Source organism: Octopus sinensis, linkage group LG13 (genome assembly GCF_006345805.1).
Source record: "Octopus sinensis linkage group LG13, ASM634580v1, whole genome shotgun sequence".
Taxonomy (NCBI): domain Eukaryota; kingdom Metazoa; phylum Mollusca; class Cephalopoda; order Octopoda; family Octopodidae; genus Octopus; species Octopus sinensis.
Genome location: NC_043009.1, coordinates 57,152,327 through 57,178,993, shown reverse-complemented (window position 1 = coordinate 57,178,993; position 26,667 = coordinate 57,152,327). Strand labels below are relative to the sequence as shown.

Genomic DNA, 26,667 nt, shown 5'->3' with positions numbered 1-26,667 from the left:
AGGACGTGTAGACTAGAGGAGAATGAAGGTAGTATGCTCCGTTGGATTTGCAACATCAGTGTTCATGACCGACAAAGCACAACGGTGTTGAGAGAAAAGTTTGGCATAAGAGGGATTAAATGTGGTATGCAGGAGAGGAGAATGTGTTGATTTGGACATGTGATGCATATGAGTATCGTCTGTATACAGAAGTGCCTGTCACTGAAAGTGGATGGTACCTGTGGAAGAGGGAGGCCTAGGAAGACATGGGATGAAGCGGTGAGGACTGATCTTAGGATGTTGGGGCTCATGGAGGAAATGACAGTGGACCAAGATGTTTGGTGATATGAGGTTCTAGAGAAGACCTGTCACAAAACTGAGTGCTAGAAGAGTTGTGTCCCACCCACTCTACCCTTAGAAATCAAATTACAACTCCACTTCTAACTGCATCTTTCTCTTCCTCACATTTCATCATCATCATCATTTAACATCTGCTTTCCATGCTGGCATGGGTTGGATGGTTTGACCAGGGCTGGCAAGCCTGGAGGCTGCACCAGGCTCCAATCTGATTTGGCAAAGTTTCTACAGCTGGAAGCCCTTCCTAACACCAACCACGCCAAGTGTGTGTGGTGGGTGTTTTTACATGCCACCATCTCAGGAGCCAGTCAGGTGGCACTGGCATCAGCCATGCTCAAATAGTGCTTTTTACATGCCACCAACACAGGTTCAAGTTAGGTGCTTTTCATAAATCACAATTATTTTCCAATCCCCTTTCTTGCTCTCACTGCTCTGCACACTGTATCACTACTCCCCACACCCCCAACATCCACACCCTATTTTTCTAACCAGGTTCTATGCTCATATTCTTTTTACTTATGAGTACACCGTAGCACTACACCCTCTCTCTTCTGCTCTCTCTTACACTTTTGCTGTTTCCTACTCTGCTTCTATTTCCCTTTGGTACTCTCTTTCCTTCTCTCGCTTTTCCTCTGATTAGGTAAGCAAGTATCTCCTATACATCAGCATACTTGTTTCTGGCCTCTTTCTTGTACCTCTCTCTCACTATGTCTTCTCTCTCACTTTCTCTCTCCGTCTCACTCTAGCTTTCATCCTCTGACACTAATACCTTGCCCCTCTCATAATTCTTAGTCTTGTGAGTTACTTGGTTACCCTACCAGTGCTGGTGCCACACTTAAAAGCATCCGGTCCACACTGTAATGTGGCTGGCATCTGGACGAGCATCCAGCTGTAAAAACCTTGCCAAATTAACTTCGCCTGTGCTAGTGCCACATAAAAAGCACTTTGCAGAGTGGTTGGTGTTAGGAAGGGCATCCAGCCGTAAAATCCCTGTCGAAACAGACACAGCCTAGGGTTATCTACCTGGCCAGCTCCTGTCAGCCATCCTGCCCATGCACGCATGGAAGATGGATGTTAACTTTGATAATGACGCTGATGATATATATATGTGTGTGTGTATGTGTGTATATATATATATCTTGCTTAAGAAGACTCATGAAGCCACATGAAATCATAGTTGTCGCTGATACCAGTGTCATGTAACTGGCACCCATGCCCGTGGCACATAAAAAGCACCCGTTACACTCTTGCAGTGGTTGGTGTTAGGGAGGGCATCAAGCCATAGAAAACCATGCCGAATCAGACTGGATCTTGGTGCAGCTCTCTCCAGCTTACCAGTTCCAATCAAACCATCTAACCCATGCCAGCATAGAAAGCAGACACTAAATGTTGATGATGATGATTGATATAAACTACCCATGTCAGTATGAAAAAGGGACATGATGTTGATAAAGATATGTGTGTGTGTGTAGATATATATATATGTGATGTCTGTTATTATTCTTTCAGGCAAGCCAATGATGAATTTGTCAACGAGAATTATCAAAGTGCAATTGATGTAAGTTCCATTTTATGACTTTTATTTCATCTTTTTTTTTTGTTTCTTTCTCCAAGATTATTCTGTCAAATGCAATACTCGTTAATTCATATCGTTTTAAATCAATCAAGCATTATTTTGTTGCCTTAAGGCAGCGAGCTGGCAGAATCATAAGCATGCCAGGCGAAATGCTTTACGGTATTTTGTCTGCCTTTACGTTCTGAGTTCAAATTCCTCCAAGGGTGACTTTACCTTTCATCCCTTTGGGGTGGGTCAATAAATTAAGTCAATCTAATCGACTGGCCCCTTCCCCCAAAATTTTGGACCTAGTAGAAAAGATTATTTTGTTGCTTTGAGATTTTGATCCTGTGATTGTTGATTTTTAGAATGACATCATAGGATAGATAGGAGAGGCCAGAACTGGCCAGCTTGAGCATAAAACATGTAGGATGATTTGGCTGAATATGGCCAGTTTAAATGCTTAAGGGTTAACATGAAAATCATTCCTTGCTCTTTACCATATTATTGCCCTTGTTGCTGTATATCTTATTGGAAGGTGAAACGTCATACATAATTATAGCTTCTTGTTGCTGATCATTGAGCGATTATTAACCCCAGTTATTGCCCAAAGGTTAGCAATGAGGGACTCTGATTAATGATTTGTGAAGTTTTCACCATCTAATAAATTATATCAGTCAAATACAATCCATATACAAGTACAACATTGATTTTCTGGAACAAGTGAAAGCTAGTCTTCATGCAAGATAATGCCCCATCTCATGCAGCGAAGAATTCTGAGGAATACCTGCAGCAAATAGGCTTCTCTGGAGGTCATTTGATGGAGTGGCCACCTTGTTCCCTTTACTTAACCCTTTGTTACTGTATTTATTTTGAGATGCTCTCTGTTTCTTTCAATTAATTTTAAATATAACAAATAATTTAGTAAAATAACTTAGTTATCATTCAGCTAGTATTAGGAATATAAATTGCTACTAAGGTTTAGTGGTATATTTTGATGCAAAACTTATGAAAACAAGACATTTGTACTACAGAGCCAGAGCCGGTTTTGGCCGGGTTGGTAACAAACGGGTTAAACCAGATCAAGAACCTGTGGAGCGTCCTGAAAAGGTGCTTTTACCAAGATGGACAGCAGTTTCCAAATAAAGTTGTCCTCTGGGATGCTATTGTAGTTGCTGCTCAAAGCAAGACACAAGAGGATATCATCACCTTGACAAATTCAATGAATCGGCACATAAGGAACAATAATCCCATGATTATTTTCATTCCAATGTATTATTATGTTTACCATTAAGTCCTTTATGAATATTTTTTTTGTTAAACCTTTACTGTTGAATTAAATAAATGTTTGTTCTGATAACAGTTATCATTTTTATTACACTTGCCTAATAATTTGTGATGGTGAAAATGTTGTCCAATCACAAAAATGGTTGCCATTTGTTGGCGTCGGTACAGATCCGATTTATCTTAGCAGAATGTGCGCAGATAGGTACTGCCAACAGTCAGTTGGAAGTCAAGTGGTTTTGAATGAATATATATTTATTTATTCAGAGAAGGTTGATTTGCTTAATAATGTAGGGTGTAGTGTATAGTGAAGGCGCATGGCTCAGCAGTTAGAGCGTCGAGCTTACGACTGTGAGGTTGTGAGTTTGAATCTCAGACCAGGTTACGTGTTCTTGAGCAAGATATTTTATTTTATGTTGCTCCAGTTCACTCAGCTGTAGAAATGAGTTGCGACATCACAGGTGTTTACATTGCATAGATTTGTCCCTTCAGGAGAAACTGTATGGTACGTTGCTAACTTGCTTGAAGGTAAGCTAACTCCTGCTTTGTTAACTGACAATATGTCTTTATACACTGACCTATACAGTAATTATCTTTTGATATATTTTCAGCTCTTCACAAAAGCAATTGCTGCCAATAAAACCAAAAGTGAATATTTCACCAACAGGGCTCATGCTTACTTCAAATTAAACGAATATGAAAGTAAGTATTCATAAGCATTCCTTCCTCCCATTCTCTCTCTTACGTTAATCAATATATTTATGTATGACTAATAACCTCCCATAACCTTAATTGAGCAACCCTATGATCAAGGACGTTCCAGTCACGACCATCCTTTTTGAGTCGGTTATAATCGACCAACAATGTGTATTCATTTTCTTAAAAGCAAAATGTTGTAATGTGAGGAAGATTGGCTGCTGTTTCTGTCCTGTGATTTGGGTGAATGCTGTAGACATGGGTGTTTTATTTTTTTTCTTATAGCATTGAGACAACAAACTCAACAGGGACCACATGAGCATGCTTGCAGACTTCCTTTTTCTACAGCTGGATGTCTTTCCTGTTGCCAACCTTCACCTGTTTCCAAGCAATGGGATATTTCCCCATGGCTAGACTGGAAATTAGCCACCTCATTTGCATGATGATGATGCTCATTTACAACCATCACATACTGTCTAGGCCAGGGCTGGCCAACCTGAGGCCCATGGGCCACATGCAGCCTGTAGACTTTTATCCTGCGGCCTGCTTGATACTTTTCTAAAATGGGCTTATTTAAACAAACATTTTCAAAATTTTATCAAAAATTAAAGATTGTAATGAAAAGGAAAAAAAGAAAGATTCTATTGCTGTTGCAACAATAATATTTCATGTTGAATCAATGATCATTCATTCATTATTGTAATAATAGCATGAGAAAGCAAAATGTTTTCAAGTATACAAGTGGCCCTCCAAAAACTTTCTGTGATTAAAGTGGCCCACAACATGATTCAAGTTGGCCAGGCCTGGTCTAGGCAAAGGTACATATGCCAGCTTGGAAAATGGATGTTAAATGATAGTGATGATATATATATACACACACGCACACACACATGACTGTCTTCTTTCAGTTTCCATCTACCAAATTCACTCACAAGACCTATGTCAGTCCAGCACTGTAGCAGAAGACATTTGACCAAAGTGGTGCACAGTGGGACCAAATCAAGACTACATAGTTAGGGAGCCATTGCTTATCCACATAGTTGAGTTGTGCTGGCACCAATAGATGGTGCTGGTGTTGGTACGGAAGGAATGACATATTGAATAGTGTGAGATAAAACACCTGAGCAAAAATGCTGATGGCTATGGCAAGAATGTCTTTGATCATAGGGCTAAACAAAAATAATCTAGTAGTTGATTCTTTAAATCTTTAACTAACAGTTTTCACAGCCAGTTGCAGTGGCCACTGTTGGAATGCACAATGCTTTCTTGCTATGAATACACAGGTTATGTTCTGTCATCAGGAGTTTGATTAGTGAGTCTCATTTGTCATAATGATTCTTTCTCCCCATTACAAATGTAATTCATCATCATCATTGTTTAACGTCCGTTTTCCATGCTGGCATGGGTTGGATGATTTGATAGGAGCTGGCCAGACTCCAAATTGTCTGTTGTGGCATGATTTCTGTAGCTGGATGCCCTTCCTAACACCAATCACTTTACAAAGTAAGTTGGGTGCTTTTTTACCTGCTACCAGCACAGGTGCATTTATGCAGCACCGGCATAAGTGCATTTTGCATGACACCGACACCAGTAAAAGGACAAAACTGTATGTATAGATGACTGATTTTATTTGGCTTGACAAGTCTTCTCAAGTACAGCAAACTACCACAACTCCCAGTCCTTTGACATTTCCTCATTGCGGCCCCAGCAGTCAAAGATCCTTTCTCACCACTTTGTTCCACATCTTTCTGAGTCTATCCCTTCTGCAAGTTCCCTCCACAATTTGAGTTCATACGCAGCTGTCCTCATCCATATGCAAATATAAATCTCATACTTAAGTACTACAAATGCAAATATAAGTCTTATCTTGTTAACACATATCCTACTATGTTTTCCATGTGGTGTGTAGCTTTTGGAATTTTCCCTCTCTCCTTATTTTAAATTATCACACTATTCAGTAATTATTCATAAAAACATCTCTCACAAATCATTTCTGTTTGGCAGGACAGCTGAAGAGATGTAATAAAACTGAAACTTATCCACAGTTGTTACCGTACTGCCAAGTTCAGACTCGACCTCCTCTGAATACGCTAACTTATTTTAATTAAAATTTTGTGGTTGTCTCACCTGCCTTTCCAGACGTGGATTGATCATTAAGCTCTTTTTATTTTTTTTTCACCTTCTAGTCAGGAGGGAAGGCAGTGGCCATGTCTTTCTGTAGGGCCTCCTTGACTAGTAGGTAGGAGAAAGTGGAATATCCTTGTACTGGAAGTCTACCTCAACTGCCTGTAACAGTAGACTCTGCTTAAATGCATCCAAGGTGCTGGGTGGTTAAAGCAAGCAATTAGCCACCCAATTAGGCAATGGTGAGATTTGAACTTGAAACACAAAGTGCCAGAACTAACACCAGCATTTTTACAGTTCCTCCAATCCACTGCCCAGGATTGCTCTTTTTTTTTTTTTTTTAAGAATATGAAAGCCTTCCAACTGTGAAGGAATTGCTCCAACAAAATCTCTTATACATATTATAGATGGAAAAAAAATATGGGTCTAAGATGACATGACGTTGCATCCGTGCTGATTACCCACTGAAATCCACTTGGATCAGAATCATGGAATGTATTTAACAATAATACATTACTAAGAAGAAAATACCTCAGGAGAAACCATTCTGCATTCTAAATACTAAAATATGGCAGGGTCTTGCATATATGACATATAATGAGGTGGAAAACTTCAATCAACTGCAAGTTTTGAAGGAAATGTTGCAAAATATTCCCTAGAGGAATTGGAGGTAGAGGTTTACAAAAAAAAAAAAATTTTTAAGAACAAGGGAAATAACTCTATTCAGTTGAGCGAAAATTTGTTGAGTGGATCTGGTCTTATTGAAGGTAACTTAATTCACTATATTACGTGTGAAAACCTGTCATACTTGTATGTTGTACAAATACCCTGAGTATTTTCCCTCAGCTGTTTTTTTATTCTCACATGGTTTCTCGTTCAATCCCCCTTCATGGCATCTTGGGCAAGTGTCTTTCGTCACTAGTGTGATTGAAACTGAAAGAGGTGTGCCATTTATCTATAATATAAATTGGACATGGGCGATCATTGTATTCTTTCTTGTCTTGAGGTTCACAGCCAAATGGTTAGGTGGATTCGTGTGAAAAATAGCACACATGTGGAGACTGGTGCCCAGATTGGAATGTGGTTTGTATTTTTTTCCTAGCCCCTATAGTTACCGAGAAAATCGATTAAAACTTTTCTAATGGAATTCCCCTGTTTGTTCCGCCATTAAAACAACCAGTTGCTCACACAGCCAGCATATACCATTTCGCTAGCAACAAGGGGAGTACAGGATGACAATCAACCAAAACTTTCACTGTGCTGTCTCTCTTCTTTCACCTCTTTGTGGGGTTAACAATCTTAATCTTTAGTTACAGTTTCTCATTCAAACTACATAATAGGCAGAATTAAGACAGTAGGGTGTTTTGAGGGAGATTTGGCTGTTATTTCCACCAGGTCTACCTACAATGTAGAGGTCTGAACTTAATTTTTATTCACATATTTGGATTTCAAAAATTTAACATATTTTCCATAAATTAACTATCATAAAAATTTTATATGATGAACTCACATTTTCTATGTATGTGTGTGTACCTTAAAAGATGTCTATCATCATGACACACACCTTCACTCACTCTATCTCACTTTCTCACCCTCTTTCTCTCTCACATACACACACGCAAGCACACGTACACACACACACATACACACACACGTCCATTTCATATATCTTCTTTCAATTTCTGCTCTCTGCACATAAATTTTTTTACGGATATAACTTCTTACAAAAATAGGGATTAATGTATAATTTCTTTCTATGTTCATAATTAGATCAATGTTTTAATGATTAGACAGAGTCCAATAGAATAGCTCACAGAAACAGACTGCATACAAATTCGTTCTTCACAACTCCTGAAGCTGTTTTCTGACAAGGCGGTGAGGAGTCAGGAAATTTTCATACAGCTAGAGGCTCCAATTGAAACGGGACCCGAAACGCTAAGGTTGAGAAACACTGTTATAGATTATGCCTAACCGAAAACGATCACAGCCACATCATCCAAACAGACTGAGTGAAACTGGGCTTACCTGCTAGTATATATATAAATATATATATGTTGTGTGTCTGTGCTGTGTGTATAACTTTGAGTGCAAGGAGACAACAATACACATACACACTGTCATGCAAGCATTTCCAATCATCATCATCGTTTAACATTCGCTTTTCATGTTGGCATGGGTTGGACGGTTTGACTGAGGACTGGTGAGCCAGGCTCCAATCTGATCTGACAGAGTTTCTACAGCTGGATACCCTTCCTAACGCTAACCACTCTGAGATTGTAGTGGATGCTTTTACGTGTCACCGGCACGAGGATCAGTCAGGCGGTACTGGCAACAGCCATGCTCAAATGGTGCTTTTTACGTGCCACCTGCATGGAAGCCAGTCCAGCAACACTGGCAACGACCATGCTCGAATGTTTTTCACAATCCACCATGCAAGTAAGGCGAAGTAAGGCACATGTGCAAGTAAGGTAAAAAATGTCTGGTCATAGGGGAAATATTACCTTGCTTGGGAACATGAAGAGCATCTGGCAATAGAAAATCTGCCTTAAAAAATACCATCTAACCCATACAAGCATGGGAAAGTGGATGTTAAAATGATAAAGATGATGATGCTATGTGAGACCTTACAGAATATATGAATGAAATTACTGTTGCAATTGGGAGCTGTTTAGCCTCATCAACATCATCACTTAACATCTGTTTTTGAGGTTATGGTGGGAGATATTTGCCCAAGGTGCCACACAGTGGGACTGAACCTGAAACCACACAGCCACACCAGTTATGCAGTGTTATATATTGACCCTTTTCATCATTGTCATCATCATTTAATGTCTGTTTTCCATGCTGGCATGGGTTGGATGGTTTGACAGGTCTGGAAAGCCAGCAGCTGCACCAGGCTCCAATCTGATTTGGCAATGTTTCTACAGCTGGATGCCCTTCCTAATGCCAAAACCACTCCTAGAGTGTAGTGGATGCTTTTTACATGCCACCGGCACAGGAGCCAGTCAGGCGGGCCTGACATCAATCACATTTAAATAGTGCTTTTTACATACCACTGGCACAGGTGCCAGTCAGGGAGCACTGGCATCGGCCACATTTGGATGGTGCTTTTTACATGTCACCTGCATGGGAGCCAGTCAGGGGGCACTAGCATCGATCACATTTGGATGATGCATTTTACATGCCACCAGAACAGGAGCCAGTCAGGAGGTACTGGCCACAGCTACGATTTTGGTTTTATTTGACTCAACAGGTCTTCTCAAGCATATCATATTGCCCAACGCATCAAGGACATGCAACACTGGCATTGGCTATGGCTACGATCTCACTTTAGTTGCCGGGTCTTCTCAATCACAGCATATCTCCAAAGGTCTTGGTCTCCTGTCATTGCCTCTGTGAGATCCAACATTCAAAGGTCATGTTTCACCACCTCATCCCATGTCTTCTTGGGTCTGCCTCTTCCACAGGTTCCTTCCACAGTTAGGGTATGGCACTTCGTCACACAGCTGTCCTCATCCATACGTAACACATGACCATACCAGCGCAGTCATCCTTCTTGCACACCACATTTGATGCTTCTTATGTCCAACTTTTCTCTCAGGGCGCACACACTGTTGTGTATGCACACTGACATTACACATCCAGCGGATCATACTAGCTTCATTTCTTTCAAGCCTACGTATGTCCTCAGCAGCCATGGCCCATATCTTGTTATATAGTGCTATGTTATAGTTTGCAACCAGGACACTCAAATTTCATGGGTTCACTCTACCAAATTGCAAGACAGGGTACCATTACCAATAGGCTAAGCTGGTTCTTTTCTGAATCACAAATATCCATAGGTCTAGTGCTTGTCTCCAATTTCCATATTCATGCATATCCTGAACTTCCTTTTCTACCTCTGTATCATCCCTCTTCTGTTCCTGTATCTTCTGAATTTCATCTAACCCTGTATGTTATGCTTCTACTTCTCCCATGTCTCTCTTTTCATCTTCTACTCCTGTAGTGTGTGTTTTTCTCCTCATCTTCTATACCTTCTACCTCTGATAACTCAACAATGCCAGTTTCCAGAATACTTATGACTGTGTTCTCTGTCTCCATACGATTCAGTGTTTTATTTATCTACTATGTTAACAGATAAGTTTTTCGCTATCACAAAGCCACTTTATCTACAAAGTACATATGGTGCTATCACTATCATGATGTAATACACCATATATATATTAGTTAAATTTCTTATTATATAATTTTATTGACTATTAACTCCCATCTGTAGAGATAAAGCATTTTCATATTTTCGCTTAGACTATGTTTTGATCAGTTTGATCTCCAGTCATCTTATCAGACATTTTATTCTGGATGTGGACACAATCATGCCTGCACTTATACTGTTTAGTGGTAGCTTATTGCATTCATTTAAGAGATGGTTAATATTCTCCTCTCCTCTCCCACAGATTCTGCAATTGCTCTCTGACTGAGTTTTATCAATCTTTGCCTTTATCAAATTTATTTTAATGACTTGTTCCTAAGGAGTTATTATTAACGATTCAGTTTCTTGCTTCAGGTTTTTGTCCATCAACTACTATTATTGTTCTCTACTTCCAGCATCCTTAATTTGTTGTATAAATTGGCCATGTCATTCCTTCTCTATCCAGCTACTTGTTCTGTTCTTCTTCCTTCCGTTCTTGAATTCTGCTGTTTCAGTAACTTTTTGGAAATTTCTAGCTGCCATTAGTATTATTTCTTCACTGTGTACAGCATAGTTTTCTAAACCCAACATCATAACACTGATGGTGTCCTCTGTCTCCTTCCCTTATTGGTAGGTGTCAGAAGAGAACAAAGCACAAACACAAAGTAATTTTTGTATGAAAACATGTGAACTTTCAGCTCTAATGTTATGGAAGATTAATTTAATTTATTTCACTTTATTTTCCCTTTAGTTCAGCATGACCAAATTGTCTTTACATAGCAATTGAAATCAGCTTATTTTGCTAAACATGGAAATACTCTTTTGCTTTTTGCTATAAGTTCTCGAAGTATTTTCATTTTTTTTAAATGTATGTAATATAATATGAGGTCTGATCAAAATGTATTGGGACTGTTGCTATGGTAACAGAGCTAAAGTACAGAGAGAGAGAAGCTGCTTGGCACAGATTATCCTTGTACTCCGTCACACTTGCACACTAACTTATAACGGTCTCGCTCTCTTCTGTTGTTTATAGCAGTAGAGTGTGTCGAGTGTGGTCATCTCAAAATGAAGATTGGGTTTTCAGCTGTGCAGGATCTCCTTGATTGTATCAAAGAAGACAGAAACTTTTTGAAAACAGTCAAAACAGGTGATGGATCGTGGGTCTATGACTATGACCCCCAAAACCAAGGCTCAGTCTTTGCAGTGGAAGACCCCCCCCTCAACAAGATTTCAAGATATCAAAGAAATCCAAGAGAATGCAACAAGGCAGCTGCTCACAATCCCCAAAATAGGAGTTCCAAGAATACTTCCATCAATGGAAATGACACTGGGAAAAGCATGTGGCTTCAGAAGGGGACTATTTTGAAGGGGATCAAACGCCAAATTGATATGGGTTGTAGTTTTCTTTTTATAGCACCAATTCCAATACTTTTTGATCAGACCTTATATACTTTGATATAAAACCCTGCACAGCTGTGCACGAGAAAGTGGATATCCGATTCACCAGCAAGAGATTTAGTTTCTAGACTTAAAGAATATGAGTAATTTAAGGTGGGATATTCAGTAACTAGTGAGGAAGATAAATCGTCTGAACACCCTGTAGGGGTATTTTTAGTCTGTTTATACCAGGCATTGACCTGAAAACTCAGTCACTTCCTTCACTCATTTTTTTTTTGTTTTGTTTTTTGGTTGTGAATTCCATGAGTAAATGAAACAAAGAAACTTTTGTGTAAAATGCTGTTGCTATTTTAAGAATGCAGTGTGTGTGTGTGTGTGTGTGAGACTTTGATGTGGTATAGTTTTTTGTCAGCAGGGAATGTGTGTGCATGCATGCATGCATATGCACATTTTCTACTTACAACTTTATAGATAAATTGAAGAGAAATTGATACATGAGAGTAAATTTGTGTGTATATTATCACTTTCAAACCTACTGGAATTCTTGTCATTAACCAACCTTGTTTAAGGATTACCTGCAGATATGAAACTGAATACACACACACACGTGTACATATGCGGAGATGCATGGATTACTGGTTAGGGTGTTGGATTCATGAATGTAAGATTCTGGTTTCAATTCCTGGACTGGGTGATGCATTGTGTTCTTGAGCTGAACACTTCATTCTACATAGCTCCAGTCCATAATAGCCAGGAAACTGGCACCATGAGAAACCAGGAAACTGGCCCTTTGCTCCTAACTTAGTAATGTGGAATTAACTAACCATACATATTTATAAATCGATATTTTTTGTCTCTTTTGTAGAAGCCATTGAAGATTCAGAAAATTCCATTTTGTTAAATCCTCACTCAATAAAAGCATTTATACGAAAAGGGTAAGTTACAATTTTTTTTCTATCTCTTTGCAACAAATGGTGGCATTATTGTTTAAATCTTGGTTAGCTCACTATCAAACAGATTTGTCAAAATACATTCTGATAGTAACCGTCCTGTTTTATTTTTAGGCATTGTGATTATGTCTAGGACTTCATTTTATTGCTGTTTCTAACAGGTCAAGCAGTCATATAGGGGCTCATTGACAAACAAATGGTATAATAGCAGTATGTGCAGTGCAGTGTCTTGTGGTGCCAGCATAAAAAAAATTGACTGCACCACCACAAAGCCAGTCTTGTCTGTCTATGTATGCATTCTTCCAAATTGTTTCAGTAGCTGTGCACATATGCACACAGCCTTTTATTGTCGTACTATGATGGATGAAAGTATAGTAATGGCACAATTCACACAAAAATATGCATTCTTGTAAACCTATGGGACAACTAACCACTTTATGGTGGACGCAATGTGGTCCATACGAAAATATTCAATAACCAATTTCCTATAGTAGTCCCATACTTTCTGTTTGTATTCTAGGGGGATAACTATCTGGAGGCAGCTTTTACCTAGCCTTAGGACAACAGAAAGACATTCTGAATATAGTAGCTTTATATTTGTATGTTTTTCTGCTCTTGTAGGATTTGCCAGTTTGAATTGAAGAGGTATCAAGAAGCTTTAGATACGTTCCAGGAAGGCCAAAAGTTAGAAAGTAAGTAATGTTTAATTCTGTAAGATGCCAAACAGGACTCCTTAGTATATCCAGGTTTCTGTGGCTGATTTTATATTTTTTTAGATTTTAATTATTTCTGTGGGAGGTTTTGGAACGTAACACCCACAATAGTTGAGGGTTTACTGTATGTATATATTGCAGAGTAGTTGGTGTTAGGAAGGGCATCCAGCCATAAAAACCATGCCAAAACTGACAGCAAAGCATGGTGCAGTTTTCTGCCTAACCAGCTCCATATCAAACCGTCCAACCCATGGAAAGTGGACATTAAATGATGACAATGATGATGGTGATGATATATTTATACATATATATTTCTTCACTAGCCACAAGGGGCTAAACATAGAGGGGACAAACAAGGACAGACAAAGGGATTAAGTCGATTACATCGACCCCAGTGCATAACTGGTACTTAATTTATCGACCCCGAAAGGATGAAAGGCAAAGTCGACCTCAGCGGAATTTGAACCCAGAACACTTAATGGCAGACGAAATACGGCTACGCATTTCGCCCCCGGCGTGCTAACGTTTCTGCCAGCTCGCTGCCTTATATTTATACATATATGTATGTGTGTGTATATATATATATATATAAAGGAAACAAAAAATGGAACAAGAACGTAACAGGCGACAATTAAAAATCCAAACAGTTAGACGATGCAGAAATGGACAGGAAAAAACAAGGACGGATCATTCAGAGCTCCCTATCCTCAGTTGAGTTCCAGATCATCTTTGCAGTTTCGGCTGGTTATACTCTAGACTGCTCCAATCTGGCCAGCCCCAAGAAAATCTAAGCTAAGAGCATTAGACTCCTTGGAAGAAAGCAAGTGAATGTATACGAAAACAAGGACGATATATATATATTTCTGTTTCCTTCTACCAAATCCTACCACAAAAACTTTGGTTAGCCCAGTCCTAAAATAGGAAGTATTTGTCCATATTTCCAAACAATATTTTTGTGAAAGAATGGTGGCACTGATTTTCACCTTCCACACAGAGTGGACACAAGGAAACACACATGCGCACTCACACACACACACACACACACACACACACACACATGTGACAGGCTTCTGCCAGTTTCTACCTAATAACTGCATTCACAAAGCTCTAGTCAACCTGGGGCTATAGTAAGATACAAAGTTGATGACAAGAAGGGCCTCTGGCTATAAGAAATATACCTCCACGAATTTGATCTGATTCATGCTAACAAAGAAAAGTGGGTGTTAAAATAATGACGATGATCACACACACACACATACACACACTAATATTCTCTACCTTTTAATGTACAATAAGTCTATTGCATGTTAAATTATTTAAGTGTTCTCTGCTTCCTTCTAGGTAACAACAAGACTGTGGAACTGTGGCTAGATTCTTGTAGAGAAAAGCTTGGCTGTAAGTGTCTTCCATTATATTTTATCAATTTAACTAACAATTATGGCATTGGTGTAGACCTAGATAATTGCATGTGTTTGTGCAGTCTTATGCAGCTGTTACAGACTAAGACAATGCTACATTGTGGTACAGATCTAGATAGCATGCCGTAAAAAAAAAGAAGACCCAATACATATTGTGAAGTGAGTGACATTAGGAAAGTCATCCAGCAATAGATGCCAAAGCTGACATTGGAATACAATGCAGCCCTGCAGCTTTCTGGATCTTGTCAAACTGTCCAACCCATGCCAACATGGAAAATGGATATTAAATGATGATTGTATACGTATATATATCATCATCATTATCGTTTAATGTCCACTTTCCATGCTAGCATGGGTTGGATGATTTGACTGAGGATTGGTGAACCAGATGGCTGCACCAGACTCCAATCTGATCTGGCAGAGTTTCTACAGCTGGATGCCCTTCCTAACGCCAACCACTCTGAGAGTCTAGTGGGTGCTTTTATGTGCCACTGGCACGAGGGCCAGTCAGGCGGTACTGGCAACAGCCATGCTCAAAATGGTGTTTTTAACGTGCCACCTGCACAGAAGCCAATCCAGCAGCACTGGCAATGACCTTACTTGAATGTTTTTTCATGTGCCACCGGCACAAGTGCCAGTGAGGCGACACTGGTAACGATCACGCTCGGATGGTGCTTTTTACGTGCCACCAGCACAGAAGCCAGTCTGCTGCTCTGGCAATGATCACGCTTGGATGGTGCTCTTAGTGTTCTACTAGCTCGGATGCCAGTCATCGAATTTGATTTTACTTTCAATTTCACTTGCCTCAACAGGTCTTCGCAGCGGAGTTTAGTATCCAATGAAGGAAAGGTATGCATAAGTGGGCTGGTTACACCTCTGGCATAGGCCACAAGGTATGGTCTCACTTGGCTTGTGGGTCTTCTCAAGCACAGCATATTTCCAAAGGTCTCGGTCACTAGTCATTGCCTCAGTGAGGCCTAATGTTTGAAGTTCGTGCTTAACACACATACACTCTAAAAGACTTGTGAGTCACTCAGTATATATTGACATTATATTTTTTCTATTACAGTATTACTGTTACAGTGTAATACTTTCTATATATAAATCTCTTTCTTTTCCATATTCTTCAGTGCCAAAAGAACAAAAACAACAGAATTCAGTAAGTTATTATTTTTTATTCCTCATTCCTGCCTTACGTTTTCACACCTATATATTGTAAACCCTTTCATCGTTCTACCTGTTCATTTGTATTTAATTAGTCACATAAAACAACAGAATTTTATGCACAGTACATCATAGATACTGCTTCACTATTCATTAAACTTCTATTCTGTTTATGTAAGCCCACACTTCTCCCTACTGTCCAAAATATTTCCTTTGAAAGCGTGTAAATTGTCCAGATAAATGAGTCTTTAGAGAAAAGTTTAAAATTCTCTTTTAAAGTTTGAATTATATTTTAGGATTAACACATTCCTGCTAATGTACCACACACCACACAACATCTTGCTATTGCACTGCGCCATTCAAGATGTCTTTATTACTACCCTTCACTGTACACATCCTCACTCTACCCCTCATGTCCCCACAAATTCAATACACAACATATCACCATTACTGCAGTACACATCCTCAGTACTACAAAACCCTACGCACATCCTCACTGCCACACTACATCATGCAATCATCACCATCATCATCATCGTCTTTTAATGTCTGTTATCCATGCTGGCATGGGTTGGATGGTTTGACCAAAGCTGGAGAGCTGCACCGGGCTCTAATCTGATATGACATGGTTTCTACGGCTGGATGCCCTTCCTAACACTAACCACTTTACAGAGTGTGCTGGGAGCTTTTAACATGGCACCAGCACTCGACTCTTGCAGGCCAATCCTCTTCAGCAAGGTGAGTGGCCTTAACACTTTCGCTGTAGGGTATGGGTCTTCTTAAGGCACCAGGCATCTCGGTCCTTTGTCATCTCATCTGAAAGGTTCAGCATCCTGAGGTCATCCTTCAGTACTTCGTCCTGTAGTCTTCTTGAGTACAGCAAGGCACCAGGCATCTCAATTCTTTGTCATCTCGTCTGAAAGGTTCATTGTCCTGAGGTCAATATACCTTGATTTTTACACTAAACTACATCCCATACAACATCATGCTACACATCTCCATACTATCAAACTACGCATCACACACACACCATTCCCATACTACACTCTACACAACTTGTCCGTACGACCATACTTACACTTCACACAGCCTATCATTCATTGCACATTATAAAACACCCAAATGATATGTCTATAATATTACACTTCACTACATATAACCTCTCTACACTACATCCTGTACATCATGCACCAGTTACCCACACATGTCTGCACCACACCACACAAACCATCTCCTACATCCTGTGTACTCTCAAACCAAATTATGGCAAGTCTTGTTGCTCTGTATTGGTAGGCCGCAATCCCTAAATTTCTTAACATGACATCCACCACTCATCAAGGTTTATACAACAACAACAACTGAACAGACTCAAAATGGTTGACCTGAAATTAGAACTTACAATCTGATTTGAAGTAGTTCAGCACTTGAATCTCTTACCTTCTCTAAACTCTTGAAGATGTGAAGAATACACTAGAACCCTTGCAATTCTTTACAACACACTTACTTTAATGATTTTCAGGTTCCAAATAGCAGCACACAGGATGTGAACCCAGAAACAAGTGTTGAGTCTGCTACTTCTGCTGTCACACCCACTCCAGCACCCCACAGGACAAAGTAAGACTTTTGACAGCCTCTCTATTTGGCAACTTCTATTTTCTTAGCATGCACATTTTCTCTCTTCTACCTGCCTTTTAATACCTTTGCAAAAGGCATAAAAGTCACGACCTACTAAGGTCTAACCAAAAGCATTCCAACCATGCCCATGCCATCTTTTTGTATACCATGAACTGTTCTATCCTTTTTCTATTTAACACAGTAAGGTGAGAGTTGAGGGAAATTTGGCTGCTATTTCTAACATGTCTAATGACTACATAAAGGCCCTCTTAGCAGATTAGCAAAATTGGTAGAATGTTAGATAATGTTTTGCAGTATTTTGTTGCATCCTTTTAAATTCTGAGTCAAGACCACCACTAAGGTTGTCTATTTCTCATCTCATCAAGTCATTGATATGAATAATACTGCCCTCTCCTGCCACTCCACTAAAAAAACACTTCTGGTCTTGTGCCTATGTTACAAATAACATTATTTATAAGCTTATCTTCACCATTAACCCATTAGTGTTGTGTTAGCTATAAACCGAATTTTTATGTGCAATCTGCATTATAATAAGAGCTGTGTTTCTCTGTCCATCTGTCATCTGCTTGATCCTTAGATTAAGATGAATTTCTTGCAGTTTATTGGGAAAACATGATAAAAAAACTGAATTTATTCATTGAATTCGTATAGAAAGTGTAAAGAGAAACAAAGCTTGTGTTTTATATTTGGTCAAAATTTGTTTTTTTTTTCACATGCGACTGCAAAAAAAACTGACCATACATATTTCTCAAATAAAAAAAAACTATGGTCAAAGGAAAAAGATAAAAAACAAGGAGACTAGTTGAAGAAAGATGAAAGTAATAAAAAAAAGCAACAGATTTACTAAAATTTCTAGTCAGAGAGTTAATTCTGCTATAAAGTATTGATTTATTCAGTGCAGTTCCTTCTCCCACTTGAAATTATGTATTTTTGAGGTGGGTAAATTATTTTATAAAAAAATTCTTCAGTCAGTGAAATAGTCAATTCTGTTGTTTGTAAGATAAATAAATATATTGTTTTCCACAGCAATTGGGGAATTGAAAAAAGAAGTCACGAAAACATTTCTTATCATGAATTATAAATAATTGACCGAAACTAATAATTTACCACTTTGTTTATGTATGAGTAAGTTTTAGCTAAGATTTTTCACTAAAATGTTATGCTAATTATTCTGGTCGAAATTATTTTAAAAATGAAGCTCTCTTTGATATTCATCCCCTGTTGCAAATATCTCTAAACATAAACACACACATTGAAAAATGTGAAAGCTTTTGTGGTTACTAAACCTGTTAGAAATAACAGCCAAATTTCCTTCAAAGCAGCTCACAAATCACATCGTATTGATGGAAACAGAACCCTTACTAGGGATGTAAGGGTTTATGTAGAAGTCATCTAAGTAAATGTAAATACAGTACAATGTATTATATATTGAGTTTGTAGAATAGGAAATAAAATATTTTAAAAATAACATTTTTGGTTAAATTATATTAAAAGTTTCTTTAACCCTTTAACATTCAAATATTGCTGCCAAATTCAATGTTTTTTTTTATTTACCTTGCTTTGAATTAATTTGATGGTATGATTGTTTAGTTTTTGAATGACATTGTAGGGTAGTTGTGAGAAGCCAAATCTAGCCGGTTTGATCATAAAACAGCTAAAAATTTTGAGCCAGATATGACTGGTACTAAACACTAACTCATACTGTTACTACTGTCCTTTGTGATGCTGAAGTATTATTCCTCTCTGTTTCTCTCTTCCTCAGATATGACTGGTACCAAACACAAACATTTACTGTGATTACTGTTCTTGAGAAGAATGTGAATAAAGACGACATTCAAGTAGATTATGGTGACAAAACAGTAAGTTGAGTTTTATTAGGGGCTCATTATAGTTTTGTTATTGATGGTGTGATGTTCTTGAAACCCCAATAAAAACTCAAGACTGAATTTATGGTTGACAAAATTATTAAAAAAATAAAGTTCTTTGGTACATTGGTAGACAGTTTGTTTTATCTCACATCAACCCCAAACCAGCAGTTCTATGTTCAAACTTTTTCTAGCCATGGATCATTCTCTCTTTTACTTGGATATAATGTGTCTCTACTCTTGGGCATGAGTATAGAAACTGCATCACTCTGCCAAGCCATGTCAATCCAATGTGGTGAAGGAGGCTCATCAAACCAGGGTGATCTCAAGCTTAAATTCATAGCTACCACATCAGGCTGTCGTTGGTGGAGAGCTGAGGTCCTCGCCCTGCTGTGGACTGAATGGGAACAATCCACTCCAATAATGTGTCTAAAGTAGATTCAGAATGACTAATTGGTTACGAAAATTTGCTCTACAACTATAAGGTCCTGTGTTTGATCCCACCGCGTGGCATCTTGGGAAAATGTCATTTCCAACAGACTTGGGTTGATTTGTACCTTATGAGTGAAACTGGGTAAGATAGAAAATTGTATAGAAGCCTGATGGGTGGATTCTACCTGCAACTCAAAAGGTAGAGCCTTGTTATGCGCTGTGTCACTGTGATTCTGCCTGAGAATCACATTAAAGGTATGCATGTCTGTGGAATACTCAGCCACATAGACATTGATTCAAGAACAGATAATTCAGTTGGTTGAACGACTGAAGCCTCATAGTTGAATGAAAGAGATCCACCACCACCGTCATAATGTATCTAAGAATACATTATCTGATGTGTCTTTGTTGTTCAGTTCCAGCAGACATGCAATGGAAAGCATTCTGTCTATGATGAAAGCTTCTGTTTAATCACTGAACCCACTAGAAATAGCAGCCAGGTATACTCACATGACAGTATTATTGTCTTAAAAATGGAAGTACATGTTGGCCAATATAGTTGTAGATATACAAAATGATGGGATGATCATGTCTGGAAAGCCTTTGATCATAGGTCTACACAATCAAAGCTTACCTTGGGCTAAACAACATTATTCAATGAGTCTTTGTTCAATTGGCAGTTATTTCTGTTAAGTGGAACAACTACATGAAAACTTCCTTATTGGTTTACACTGTTACATAGGAGGGTGTGTGGTGAATATTTTGTACATAAAAAACCTGTTGCAAGAGAATATATGCACCTGACCTTTGATATGTCACAATGTCAATTAACTTTATTATAGCCTAGGCCTTATTGTATGCAGTATAGATACCTGGTACGTATCATTTGGTGATGTAGGTGTGATAATCATTATGAAATTTACTATATAATAGTAATGCTAATCCCATATAATTAGCACAGCTTAACTTTCATGTAGTCCAAGTGAGAGATTTTCTGTTCAGATTATGCACAATATCCTAAACATACTTTAATTGCTTACCATCATCATCATCTGACATTCATTTTCCATGCTGACATGGGTTGGACTGTTTGACCGGAGCTGGCAAGGACAGGAGCCACACCATGTCCCAGTGTCTGTTTTGGTATTGTTTCTACAACTGGATACTTCAACAGTTGAATATGTACTACATTCTGTACCATGTGATGAGCAAATGGGTTGTTTCTAGGGGGTCATCTTGCAAACAACAGTGACATTGCTGTCATGAATGGTGAATTTAATGGACATTTTGAGCAATGCCATTTTAACTGTTCCTTGTTCTTGTACAGGGATAGATGTGTGATCAAAGCATTTGAGTCCTGTGCTGCAAATAACCTTACCATTTGCATTACTAACTTTTAAAAAACTGGCTCACCACATGATCATACCTTTCTTTGATGACGGCTCAGTGGTTAAAGCATCAGGCTCACTATCATAAGGTAGTGAGTTCAATTCTCAGATCGGGCTGTGTGTTGTGTTTTTGAGCAAGACACTTTTTCATGCTTCTCCAGTTCACTCAACTGTAGAAATGAGTTGCAATGTTACTGGTGCCAAGCTGTATTAGCCTTTGCCTTTCCCTTGGATAACATCGGTGGTGTGTGGAGGGGGAGGCTGGTATGCATGGGCGACTGCTGATCTTCCATAAATGCCTTCTCCTAGACTTGTGCTTTGGAGAGGAACTTTCTAGGTGCAATCCCATGGTCATTCATGACCGAAGCAGGGGTCTTTACCTTCACCTATGTCACTTTATTGACCAGATTATTGGATGTTACACACCATTGGTCACAGTGCACTTTGCATTGCTGTAGCTTGTAGCTTTTGAATGATGCCTCTCTGCTGGCCAGGTGAGCAGGACAACATTCCCGCTGAATGGAACACCAATCTAGTACAAGGTTATCCATTTACAGCTGAAGTGTCTTGCAGGCCTGGGAATCGAAACCACGATCCTGTGATATTGTGTACAACACCCTAGCTACTAGACCACATGCCTTCTCTGCTGAAGAATATCCTGCTCAATACAGGCAACCTTATCATGTAAATTTCTACATGTCATACAAATAAAACTACTGTCTGTCTGTAATCTCATTTCAATCACATTCATCTGAAAACTGAAGAGTAGTATTTATGTACTATATTGGGATTATATATATGTATGCATGTGTATATATGTATGTGCATATATATATATATATATATATATAACGGGAAGCTTTATGAAAATAAACAAAAGACGAAGGCAGGTGGAATACAAACAAACAATTGTATTAGTATGGCGCTCAGGAATATAAATAAAACAAGTCTTTTATGTTTCGAGCCTACGCTCTTCAACAGAAAGATACACAGAAAAGAAACACGGAGAGAAACAAGAGGAGAAAAAAAATATATATATATATATATATCAACTCTGCAAAATGTAATCTAATTATATGTGTGTGTGTGTGTTTGAATCAGTGATTAAAAAGGGTAGAAAAACAGCAAAAATGAGTCACACACATCCCATCATCACCACATTGAACTGCTGTGTTGTTTACATTTTGTTTTGGATTTTATTTTTTGACCTTTTTCTCTTTCAGTTTAAACTCGTTGCTAAACTACATAATGGTGAAGAGTACATAATGCAGCTAAATCTTGCCAATGCTGTTGTCCCAGCTGAATGTCAAGTTAAAGTCACACCTTTGAAAGTAAGTTTCACACTTTTGTATTTTCTGTTGTGAAAGGGTAGTCTCGGGTGGGTTGATATTGAAAGGGTTAGCTTACCGACTTTCTCTCTTTTAGGTTCGTTTTTAAATCAGCTTCTACCATTTATAGTGTTTCTGACACAAGTTACTATTTTTACTCTACATTGCTTCTCTTCATCAGTCTGTGAATAAACCAGCTTCTTACTTTGCCCCAGTACACCTAGGAATAACAGGTACCACCAGGTTGTCTGAGAATTAAACTCTTGGAGTGGTTGACATTAGGAAGGGCATCCAGCTATAGAAAACCATGCCAAATCAGACTGGAGTCTGGTGCAGCCCCTCAGCTTCCCAGCCCTGGTCAAACCATCCAACCCATGCCAGCATGGACAATGGACGTTAAATGATGATGGTGATGATGTTGTTTGTGATACAACAGCATCTTATTCAGGGATAGTTTTCTCTCATTAATGTCTTTGATGCAGAACACTTCACACTGCATGCTAGCTACACTTTTCTAAGTCTGTGAAGATAAAGTAGTTGTCTGACCTCTCTAGGGTTAGGGTCAGTAAACCAGTAAATTGATGACCACCTAAATGGGACCATGAATAAGTACCACCAAATCATCTGAGAAGCTTTCCTGTCAAAGTCTCTGGTGCTGGTGTTTGTTTAACACCAGGCTAATCCTATTTGAACAGATTTAAAATCAAAGCACTCTATCCATGACCAGCACATCTTATTTAAGAGTATGTAGGACTACATTATCCAAAGTGTCCTACTTTTTAAAGATGACAGGGTATTAAGTGGTATTTGGCTGATATTTCTAGCGACTTGAATAACTGCATAGAAGCTCATTTTTTGACATCTTAATAGTAGGTTCATTTCCTTAATCTACTTCATTTCATAAAACCTTGTGTTAATCTCGGGTTCTTAGGAACTCCCCACCTGTTATTGCTTGGCCTAAAGCCAACCCTGACCATGTAAAGGGATTATAACTAAAGCATCCTTCCTGTCTTTTGTATACCTAGGACTATATAGCTCAGTATGTCTTTCCCTTTATTTTTTAATGGGGGTAGGTGTGATTTGAGGGAGATTTAATTGCTATTTCAAGTAGCTTGAGTAATTGTATTGAGACTCTTTTGGCAATATCTTCCCTTGGCTCCCATATGGGAGAGAGAGAGACACACACACACACACACACTCTCACAAAAGCCCACCTCCCTGATCAGCTGGCCATCTCTCCTCTTGTTTGCACACAGATTGAAGTGAAACTCAAAAAGAAAGAAGATATCCATTGGAAACATTTGGAAAGTTCTGCAGACAACACTATCAACACACCATATGCCTCAGTATCAAAAGGTAAGCATCTATCACCATCCTTGTAGTCATCACCATCATAACTGCTACCATCTTTGATATCATCATCATCAACAAATTCCGCCAATGCCAACTTTGCCTTTCATCCCTTCAGGGTTCAGTAAAATAAGTACCTGTTGATCACTGGGGTTGATGTTATCAACTTAACCCCTCCTCCCCAAAAATAGCTGACCTTGTGGCAAGCTGGCAGAAGCGTTAGCTCACTGGACCAGCATTTCGTCTGTCTCTATGTTCCTAGTTCAAATTCCACTAAGGTCAACTTTGCCATTCATCCTTTTGGGGTCAGGTACTGCAGATGATGTAACCATCAAGCCCCCCCCCCCTTCAAATTTCAGGCCTTGTTCCCATAGAAGAAAGGATTGTTTTTAGCTTGATCTACTTAAGAGATTCACTGTCAAAAACGATTTATCTCATTGTTATTTTATTGTTGTTATATTTTCTCGTCTTCATCTAGCGGATGTTAAAGAGAGTAAGCCCTTGAGTCACTTTCGGAATTGGGAAAAGTTTGTGAAGGAAGTTACTGAGGAAGAGAAGAACGAAAAGCCAGAAGGTGATGCAGCGTTAAACCACTTGTTTCAACAGATCTATGCTGATGGCAATGATGACGTGAAGCGGGCCATGGTGAAGTCTTACGTGAGTAGACTCTCTTTACAACTCTACTGGATATTCCATGCACATACATCATCATCATGTCATCATCATTTAACATCCATTTTCCATGCAGGCATGGGTTGGACAGTTTGACAGGAGCTGGCAAGCCAGAGGGCTGCATCAGGCTCCAGTCACGGCATCGTTTCTATGGTTGGATGCTCTTCCTAATGCCAACCTCTTGACAGAGTGTACTGGATGCTTTTTACCTGGTGCCAACACACACACATATATCAGCCCTTTATCTTTCACAGTTTATACTGTGTTTGTAACAAGATCAAAATCTACATTAGATAATGCAGTCATAGATATGTGTTTCTGTGACATTCCTAGCTCAGAATGAATCGCTACCAGCATAAGTTGAAAGACCAGTTAGCAACCTTTTTTTTTTTTTAAGGTGCAGATGTGGCTATGTGGTAAGAAGTTTGCTTCCCAACCACATGGTTCCAGGTTCAGTCCCACTGTATGGCCCCTTGGGCAAGTGCCATCTACTATAGCCATAGGCTGACCAAAGCCTTGTGAGTGGATTTAGTTGAAGAAAACTGAAAGAACCCATCTTGTATGTATGTGTGTATGTATTTCTTATTAAAACTGAAGCTGTTGTGCACAAGTTCTCACCTTCAGTTTTAATAAAAATCCCCTGCAATACATTTTGAGCACACCTTTCTCATTTGCCCGATGTTAATAACGTATGTATACATGGCTGTGTGGTAAGAAGCTTGCTTGCCAACCACATCATTCCAAGTTCAGTCCCACTGTGTGGCACCTTGAGCAAGTGTCTTATGCTATAGTCTCGGGCTGACCAAAGCCTTGTGAGTGAATTTGGTAGACGAAAACTGAAAGAAACCCATCGAATATATGTATATGTTTGTGTGTTTGTGTTTGTCCCCCACCATCGCTTAACAACTGATGTTGGTGTGTTTATGTCCCCGTAACTTAGTGGTATGGCAAAAAGAGATCGATAGAATAAGTACTGGGCTTAGAAAGACTGTGTCCTAGGGTCAATTTCTTCGACTAAAGGAGGTGCTCCAGCATGGCTGCAGTCAAATGACTGAAACGAGTAAAAGAATAAAAGAATATATGTATTAATGTTTGTGGTTCCTTGTCTTGACATCATGTGATTGTTGTAAAATAGCTGTCACTGTCATACAAGTAGTGTCATTAATTCCCAATATTCTGTGAGAATATGTCTGGCCATGGGGAAAATATTACCTTCTTAGAAACATTTAAGGGTCGGAGACAGGAAGGGCATCCATCCATAGAAAATCTGCCTCAATGCACTTTTCCATGCTTACATTGGATCAGATGGAATTTGTTGAGGCAGATATTCCATTGCCAGATGCCCTTCCTGTTGACAACTCCACTCTGCCCACCCCCCTCCCCCAACACACACACTCACTCACTTCCAAGCAAGGTGATATTTCCACATGGCTAGACATGTTTCCCACAGAAACAAAGGCATCATTACTTGTATGATGGACAGTGATGCTCCTTTACAACCGCCACATGATGTCAAGACAGGGTACACACACACACACACACACACACACACACTCACGTGTGATAGGCTTCTTTCAGTTGCCATCTACCGAATCCCTTCCGAAGGCTTTTGCTCAGCCCCAAACAGTGGGACCGAACCTGATGTCACATGGCTGGGAAGCAAGCTTCTCTGCCACACATATGTCACTGTGCCTGTCATGTATCAATAATTTATCAATAAATATTTTCTCGTCTCTCACTCACTCATACTGTCTGTCTGTCCTTCTAGGTAGAGTCAAGTGGCACGGTTCTCAGCACCAATTGGAACGAGGTTGGAGAGAAAGCAGTCGATGTGAAACCTCCATCTGGAATGGAATACAAGAACTGGGAGGCTTAACTTCCTGCAACTTAATGTTTTGTTGTGTTTTTTTTTTTCTTTTCTTCTGTTTTTTTTTTTGTGTTTGTCTTTGTGTCTGTTTACATTCTGTGTGTCTTCCCCCCCCCTCTCTCTCTCTTATCTGTATCTACTCTCTTTCTCTCCCATTCTTTTCCAGTTTACCCTCCCTCTCTCTGCCCCTCTCTTTCACTTTTTACTGTCTCTCTGACTGTTTCTCCTCTTCTTTTCTTTACTTTCTTATTGTCTCTTCACATCTTTTTATTTCTGTCTGTCTCTCTCTCTTCTTTCTCTCTC

General features: G+C 39.1%; 1 protein-coding gene across 2 annotated transcripts in view; it reads left to right on the top strand.

The window, feature by feature from the left end:
* Positions 1–26,388, top strand: part of LOC115218506 (protein SGT1 homolog) — a 29,016-nt gene extending 2,628 nt beyond the window's left edge. Inside the window, exons 2-13 of one of the 2 annotated variants that reach the window (XM_036508410.1) lie at positions 1,846–1,894; positions 3,787–3,877; positions 12,448–12,517; positions 13,154–13,224; positions 14,587–14,640; positions 15,794–15,822; positions 17,347–17,441; positions 19,225–19,321; positions 22,371–22,478; positions 23,732–23,831; positions 24,307–24,482; positions 26,266–26,388. In XM_036508410.1, coding sequence (XP_036364303.1) covers positions 1,846–1,894; positions 3,787–3,877; positions 12,448–12,517; positions 13,154–13,224; positions 14,587–14,640; positions 15,794–15,822; positions 17,347–17,441; positions 19,225–19,321; positions 22,371–22,478; positions 23,732–23,831; positions 24,307–24,482; positions 26,266–26,373 — 1,048 coding nt within the window. In that variant the 3' untranslated portion in view covers positions 26,374–26,388. Of the gene's footprint in view, positions 1–1,845; positions 1,895–3,786; positions 3,878–12,447; positions 12,518–13,153; positions 13,225–14,586; positions 14,641–15,793; positions 15,823–17,346; positions 17,442–19,224; positions 19,322–22,370; positions 22,479–23,731; positions 23,832–24,303; positions 24,483–26,265 lie in introns of both variants that reach the window. The other variant, XM_029788365.2, reaches the window with a different exon arrangement.
* The last annotated feature ends 279 nt before the right edge of the window (positions 26,389–26,667 follow it).